General features: G+C 38.1%; 1 protein-coding gene across 1 annotated transcript in view; it reads right to left on the reverse strand.

The window, feature by feature from the left end:
* Positions 1 to 2,011: 2,011 nt before the first annotated feature.
* Positions 2,012 to 8,594, reverse strand: part of UBE2V2 (ubiquitin-conjugating enzyme E2 variant 2) — a 31,960-nt gene continuing 25,377 nt past the window's right edge. The window contains exon 4 of the mRNA XM_009331402.1: positions 2,012 to 2,881. Coding sequence (XP_009329677.1) covers positions 2,735 to 2,881 — 147 coding nt within the window. The 3' untranslated portion in view covers positions 2,012 to 2,734. The remainder of the gene's footprint in view (positions 2,882 to 8,594) is intronic.

The raw sequence follows: 8,594 nt of genomic DNA on the forward strand, positions 1-8,594 counted from the left end.
TTTGCAAGATGCACAAATACAGTTTTGAGAAGAAAAAAAAAAAACCACGTTTGCTAATAACAGCAAATTCAAATCTTGCCAAAAAGAACATAACACAAATTAAATACTTATAAGAGGAAAATTAAAATTCTGGGATTAAGTAGTTTACCTAAGAGAAACCACAAGAACATAAGAAAACAAATTACTAAGTAAACACTGATCAGACATGGATACATGTAAAACAGCATAACCTTTCTGGAGGTGAGTAAGCAGCAGCGCTTGAAAATCTTCTTCAGGTAATAAGAGTTTCAGGGAGGCTCTTGACTTTATGGAGTAGTCAAAGACATTTTAAAATTTCATTATTAATTACACTTAGACTTCTTCCAGTGTGAGCAAAATGGAAAACCAACACACTTAAAATCACTGCAGGAATATTTTTACAGTCATCCTTTATATTACATACCCTGGTGTCAGAGATCAGGTCCCTCCACCACTTTTTTTTCTTCTGCAAAATATATCTGCTTACAGCTGGATATGCAGATTTTCACAGATACAAATGGTTAGAGTACAGACAAGGAGGAATAGCTGTTGCAGGAATCAACTTGCACCACATAAAACCAAGCGAATGACCAGCCCTTTTTCATGCTCTGTGAATAAGTCAGTCTCTTAAATTATGTTTCCGACCATATAATAGTCTATGAGTGTTTCTCATTCTCTCAATAGTTTATGCTGAAATTTTACCAAAAATTCACACCTCAGAACTGTACAGTTCCATTATTTTAATTGATTAAATATAGATTAGCAGTGTTAGTGTAAGAAAAAATATTTAATGGCATCAAAATCATTCAAATTAAATCAAGTACGAAAATGTTGCAATGCGCTTCAGCCAAACCGTCACAAATGATATGTTATATAAATAGAGACACGAGGTAGCTGGCAGCTACAAATCCACCAATTCTGGAAGTGCCCAATTTGTCTAAAAAGCATAAACTGACAAATACTAATTAAACTTTTCCATTAAAAAAAAAGAACACCTAGTTTATTGCTTTTAAAAGTTCATTCTTTACATCAGAAATAGGCAAAGGCATATCAAAGGAAGTTACCTGGCTGTTGATGGCTTTTGATTGTATTCACTTTCTCAAAAGAACCACTAAATAAAATTTTGAATGCAAATAGCTGACTTGCTCCCAATGTTACATGTCCTCACCAAAATGAACAAAGGCTTGCATTTTCCAAGGGCGGGAGGGGGAGAAGGTATAATTTTCAGAAGGATAGCATTAACTACTTTCTTATGAGAAATCAGTAACAGAACTAAAACCAGTGTTCCCACCAGGCAGAATACATTGAAACAACAGACCAACGACTGCAGGAGAGGCAGAAAGCACACACACTAGCTATGAAGACAGTTGGGTCACGGCATATGATACATGGAATGCAGATGGAAATATGATCATCTGTATTACAGGTGTAATTTTTATCAAAGCTTCCTGAAACATACAAAAAAGAAACTTCATAAAAGGCAAAAGTGGAACAGACAAGGAAAAAAGGCAAGAAACATAAAAAAGGAAAAGATGCAAGAAAGCAAGAATCAAGGCAGCAACTGCAAAAGCAAGACAAAAGACTGAGAAGTAGGACAGACTTCAGCAATGTGGTCTGAAAACTGCTCAGAGGTCAAGTAAGCAACGTGAAAGTTATGCTCATTTCTCAAAAGAATCCAGAGGGGAGGTGGGTAGACAAGGTGTTTTTTGTTTTTATTTTGGAGTTGGGTTTGGGGGTTGTTTGGTTTTTTAAAATATATATATATACACACACACAGTGCAAGCTTGTCTAAAGAAGTGGTACTACAGATGACGGAACATACTCCTCTGCAACAAACGGAATACCTTGATCTCTCAAGTAAACTAAGCATACAAAAGTGGTAAGAATAAAAGGTGCATGTAAAACCAGCAGCAATATTATGTTTGGCTTTCCACTACTTCTGCAAGTTACTGTACATATATTACATCACTATTATAGAAATGGCACAGCCTCAGACACTTTCCACATTTTATTTACATTTTAAGACTAACTTTAATCTCAATCACATATCCATACATTTCCTTTGTTTCACTAAAACTTAAATGCATGGTTTATTAGAACAAAGACTGTAAACAAATATTTGCCATGTCCGATACATGTAACACACAGGAGCTGCTTAACAGAAATTAATCCCCCCATTTTATAAATACAGGTATCAAAACAATCCTGAACATACTTTGTGACACTACTAGTAGTCGGCACCCACACCCCTGCAAAATTAAACAAGATGAGCAACAGTATTCACTGTACCTGCTACTTTAAAACAAATTTAACTGCAGCTCTTTTACTAAGCAAGATGGATAAAGCATGCCATTTATATTTTGCCTTCTCAAGGGATTATTTTCAGAAACATATATTATTCCACAGCAATCTGACACTTTCTGTCATACTTTCATCTTGTAAAACCTGAATTCCAATTTTAGGCTATTTCAGGCTTATGCTTAAATGACAGTGCTCGATAAGAGAAAAAAAAATAATTGTGCTGCCTTTTTCTCCCATAGTGCCTGAAAACATATTGGGCATACATATAATATATATATTCTTACAAATGTCCAGGTCATGTATACCAGCTGAAATTCTTTTAATGTGTGGGTGTTTGCATTGTGAGATTTAATCAAGACATTAACATGAGTAGAAGGTTGTTGTTTTAAGACAGAAGTTTGAGAATCAGCTAAAATTAATTGTTGTAAGTTTGTCCCTCTGGAGGTTGTGGAAGCTTCATATTTTCTTTGGACATCATTAGACGTCTTAGCTCTTGAAGTACAACCTTAATGCTATAAGAATTTTGCCATTTTGCTAACACTGGTATGCTCCGTGCATCCACCTGGAAAAAGAAGAGGGAGTTGTAAGTTATGATGAAATAAAAAAACTCTACATAAATAACTGCTATTGACCTAATTGTTCTAAGAAAGAGTCTAACCATTCCCTGACACTTTCTCTGTGGCATAAAGTCCCTGTGTTCATAAAATATTTTAAGGAAAACAATCATATACTTACACATAGATACAGATTCTGCAATAAAATCCATGCAGGTGGACCCTTCCATCTGTGCTGACACTAACATTAGTGAGAAGGAAAGGTGGAGGGAGGGAAGGAGGAGAACAGCAAACAGTTCACTGCAAAACTGGAGCCATATCTTGTAAAATGTATTAGTTTGTTTCAAATTACTCCCAAAAAAGAAAAAAGTAAATCACCTTCATTATGCCAATATATGCACTTGGGGTTTCCTCAGTTCTTTAAAAGAACCTGCCACACAAGAGTCCGTAGAATACCCTTCTAAAGGAAAGTTTCCCGTGTTTTTCCCTTGCTACAAGTATCGTTAGTGATTTATTTCACATCGGTATTACATGACGCTTCTGATACATCAAGAGTCACTACGTACTAAGAAATGGCTTGAAATATTGAAATAACTGATTCCTAATGCTTGGACATTTCTTAGTTCTTTGCATCCTTCTTACAGTAAGTCATCTTATGGAGCTGTGAAGATTACTGTACATCACTTACCAATTTGAATATGAACTGAAAGGAAAGGACATGGGACTTCTCCTATGCGTTTATAAAACCTGTGGGACAATTTACACAATTATATTATAACAGGGAGGTTTCCATAGGAAAGTCAGCAATTGAAAGTCAGCTTGGGAACTGTTTTGGCAGCTCGTAAGTCCTGGCCACCCAGCCCCTGCAAGGAAGACAGGGGGTCCTACAGCTGTGCAACTGCAAAGCAGGCCCATGGGCAGGAATAGGGCTATTGCACACTACTGAATTCCATTGGCAGAGTAGCACAGGCAGCCCACACAGCTATTAAAGTGCTGGAAACCACTGCTTTATGATTTAGGCAGCAAAAAACATCAAGAAGTTTCTTATCCCATCTTAATTAGGGCAAACAAAGAAAAAAACAACACTGGAATCAGAAATAAGAACGTTAACACAGACGTTTTACTTCTCGATTGTTCGAAATGAGGCTGCCTATTTTCAGAACACCAGATGAGACTAAACCTTTTTGTAGGAGGAAACAGAGGCCAAGGTTTAACAACATGCTGGCTTGGGCAGCAATACTAACCCAAGAAACTTCTGCTGCCTCTCACTAGGCACTTGTTCCTTTAACAGTACTACTGCCTATCAGCTCAGGTGAACCATGAAATGTACGTGGAGCCACTTTTTGACCTGAACTGATAGAACTCACCCAGTTTAAAAACACCACCTTGGAAAGAAACGCCTAAGCAGGATCCTCGATCCCATTCACAGCTCAGTACTATAAGCACTTCTCTTCGCACAAATAACGTTCTGCTTGGAGTCAGGAACCCCTTAAAGTCAGTAGAGCTGCCAAAGACAGCATATCATCAAACCACAGTATAGAAGGCAGTCGGCTTATTTAATAATTATTGCAAACATTAATAAATTAGGAAGAAAAAGAGCATCAAAAGGGAAGCTCCATTATGCAGCAAGATCATGCCAGTTTAAAATACACATGAATGTATGAGCTAATACAGAAAGGTTTTGAAAGTAACACTGGTCAGACCATCACTGCAATTCCTGGACTACTACTACTACTTTTTTAAAGGGGTATTTGGTTTAATGCGGTAGATAAAACAGGCAATATCAGAGCAGAATAATCTTTGTAACTGGAAAACAGGTTCTCTTTTCTTAAAAAGCAGACTATTAGATAAAACCACCAGTGAGTAAAAGGGAAATTCTGGTAAGACATCACCTGTGTTATCAAGTAGCAGCTTAAGTAAGGCATCATTTAGCCTGAATCTTTATTCTGAAGTACCAAGCTCTTACAGATCTCTTCTTCTCCAATTCTAGATAAGATTAAAGAAGGACACTCCAGAGTTTCTATCCAACGAGCTGGACCCAGCAAACTAGGAACAACATGAATTCATTTCAAAAATTAGAATAGTAAATACCACACTACTCAAAACTGTTGTCCATATAGAAAATGCCATGAGAAACGCATGACACCACCATTTTTCCTCATGGGGTCCTACAGAAAGAAGAAAAACTTCATGGTGGTTAAGTATCACGGTAACAGAAGAAACAAGGGCTCAGATCTTATGTTCACTTAGTATATTGCTGCAGATGTTTAAGAGCTCATCTCCCCCCTCTCACACACAGACACACTTATTAACATTCGTTAATACTTCTCTGCAGCTAACCCGACATCCTCTGCAACTTAGCAAAACAGAACAAAATGTAAGAGTATGCCCTGAATGCTTTGGTATAAGTCCTTTGGCAGACCAGTAGTTTAAAAAAATTTCCACGTTAGTCTGAATCACAATACTTTCTACTAAAGGAGCTGAGGAGAGATGACATTACGTGTCACTGACCTGCCCCAAAAAAAAAAAAAAAAAAAAAATCAACAATCTCCCTGAGAAAAACGGGAGAAAGAAGCCAGAGTAAACAACTATCAAAGACCAGGTAATGGTTGCAACAGAAGATTCCCAAGCAGGAAAGACATGCACTTGGGGGTGGAAGCCCATGTGATAAACTGTTTTAGAAGACCACTGGTAAACCAACATTGATAAGAAGAAAAAGGTAGGTTTAGATTTCCATAGGTTTGAGAAAGAAAACTAGTGTAATTATCTGTTCAGATAAAGACTGGGTTAACAAAAAATGGCTGGAAAGGCAGTTGCTCTGGGACTCCCCAAACGAACGTCTTCAGCCTGGCAATTCTGCTTTCATACCATCTTCCTCTTCCTCGCTTCTCCTCAACTGTGCCTTTGTAGGCTCTCTCAAGTCTGGAGATCTGCCTCAATTACAGCACATCGCAGTCAGCCACCAGTGCTGTTCAAACAATGCAATTCTACATACACTGGCTGTACGGGAATGTGAGACCTGATCACTTAGAAGTAAGCTCCTCCAGCTTTTCTTTCTTGGCTGGAAATTTGTAGCAAACAACTCAGAGACTGTAAACTCTGCTTTGACAATGTTATGAATGTTTTCTGAGTAAAGACTGCTAAACATGACATTTTCGTTGCTGTTTATCTCAAGTCTCTTTTCTGCAAGTCACCAACTTTTTTCATGACATCTTGCAGCAGTAAAGATTTTGGCTCAGGTTCTGTTTTCTGTGTTGCAGAATTTATTTCCAAGTTAGTGCACAATAAATTCACTTTATGAAGAACAATTATAAGATATTTGGAAGAATGACACAAACTATGTTCAAATCACACAAAATCATTAGGTAATATTCAAGTACACATCCTGAGACACAGAGGTAGACATTTCAAGGTCACAAAAAAGCTAAAGCAGCTGAAAACGGCAACCTGAAGGCTATTTTATTCTGGGGGTACAACATTGTAAATCTTTAAACAATAGCAAGAGAAGCAATATGTATAATGCATAATTTTTTCTAAACAATTGAAATTAAAACAAATAATTTTACACTATGTTGCAAAGTATTCAGTGTATACAGTATAATGTTCCCAATATCTTAACTTTAAGAAGTAGCAAACTGCTTAGTCTACAATAAACATACTCAAAGCAGTAACTGGACAACAGTTTACAGATTTATAGCTGAGAGAGTCCCAAGTGAGCTTAAAGGAAACAATTATTTCCAGCTGTAAATGGTATTTAAATGAACAGAAGTGATTGCAAATCCTGCAAGATAGACTGCTGAAGAGCACTCTCACAGATGCAAAAATCAGACATCCTCAAAAGACCATGGGAAAATAAATAGCACGTCAGATTGCAACCTGTGTTTTATCAATACAGAATACACAAGCCTCCAAGAGAAAAGACCCCACAGCATTAAGAATGATAATTTAAAAACAATTTTACAACAGTGATGCCATTGGCACATAAAGGCATTTTGTCCAGCCCTATGTAAGTACTTGGACTACCTTTTCTGAACTTAGTACCCTAATTTTGTATACAAACGTGGTAGCTCTATAGGCAAATTGAAAAGCAGAAATCCACAAAAACTCACTTGCAGATAAGAAAAGGAAGGCAATTTAACAGGGTACTCAGAACACTTAACTTTAGTCTTTTGAGATAAAATACTCATGAAGTAGCACTTCCTGCTAAAAATTTATTTGCACTAAATTTATCGAACAGCTATCTCTGGGATCCCTGAAGATATGCTGCTGATGGAAAAGTTACTTACAAGCAAAACTCCTCCCTCAGAATAATCAAACAAAAAGTCAATAAACTTGTAACTGTCAGTATGGATAAGTGATTACACATGTGCACTTTTCAAGCAAAGCATACAGGGACTTGTAAGTCAAGAAGGTTGAGAACCACTGCCAACAAGGCAGTTTGAGACTAGCTTCCTTAGACCACCATTAACTCTAGCACATACACATCTCCCCCCTCCACCAGTCACGCTCCAACTCAACAGAAATTATCACCCTCTGAACTCATGCTGGGGGCTCTACTTTTCCTCAGGAGTTAACTGGCACATACCTCCTGTAAAGTGTTCCTTAACAATGCTACAAATGCTTTGAGTAGTATGATAATACTGCTGTGACATACAATTTCAGTTGCTGTTTATCTCAGGTCTCTTTTCTGCAAGTCACCAACTTTTTCAACTTTAAGCAATGTGATCAAAAGCTGGCCACATGTCAAAAAACGGTGCAGAAGCATGGATAGTAGAGCTTGTCTGAAGATGAAACCCTGTCATTCATTCCAAGAATGCAGCAAACCGCTTTTGATCTTTTGATATGAAAGACGATCAGAAAGTGAGAGAGCAGCTTGGAAGAAACACAAAGGAACGAAAATAGGAAGCAATGTACACTGTTCCAGGGATGCTGAAGGTGCCTCCAGTTTATCTGACACATTTGGCACAACTCTAGTGAGCACAATAGCAAAATAAGCTAAAATGCAAGATACCGGGACAATGGGCACATTAAAGATTACATAATAAATAAGTTTTAAATTCATTAGTTATGAAAATTTTTTTCATTGAAAATACTATCTAGTCCTATTTAAATCCATTAAAAAAATGTTATGTGTTTGCATAGCAAATCCTTCATAAGATATACTGGTTTATAGAACGGTTGGGGAAAAACTGAATTAAGGTTTTGTATAAGCTTATAAACTTAAAATCAAATTTTCCTGTAGCGATGACTGGATTTTAACAGTGCTTTTAAAACCACCAGGCGGAAGAGCATCTTTGGTCATAGGCTTGCCAAGCTGGTGAAGAGGGCTTTAAGCTAGTGATGCCAGGGGAGGGGAACCTCAATCCATCCCACTCCTACCAGTTTGATGCCAGGGCCAGCAACAGATGCCCAGAGCCTGGAGAAGGAACACAGGTCAGCAGGAGAGAGCCTGAAGAGCAGCACAAAGGACCCCCAGCCAGTAAGGCAGCTTCATCGGGGGCCCAACTTAAATGCCTCTATGCAAACGCACGTAGCATGGGGAATAAACAAGAGGAGTCAGAGACGTGCGCACGCCTGCAGGGCTACGACCTTATTGGCATCATGGAAACATGGTGGGATGGCTCCTACGGTTGGAGTGTTGGGATAGAGGGATACAGGCTCTTTAGGAAGGGCAGGCAGGGGAGACAAGGAGGGGGGGTTGGCCTTTATGTCAGTGGCCAG

This window comes from Pygoscelis adeliae, unplaced genomic scaffold (genome assembly GCF_000699105.1).
Source record: "Pygoscelis adeliae isolate BGI_AS28 unplaced genomic scaffold, ASM69910v1 Scaffold108, whole genome shotgun sequence".
Classification (NCBI taxonomy): domain Eukaryota; kingdom Metazoa; phylum Chordata; class Aves; order Sphenisciformes; family Spheniscidae; genus Pygoscelis; species Pygoscelis adeliae.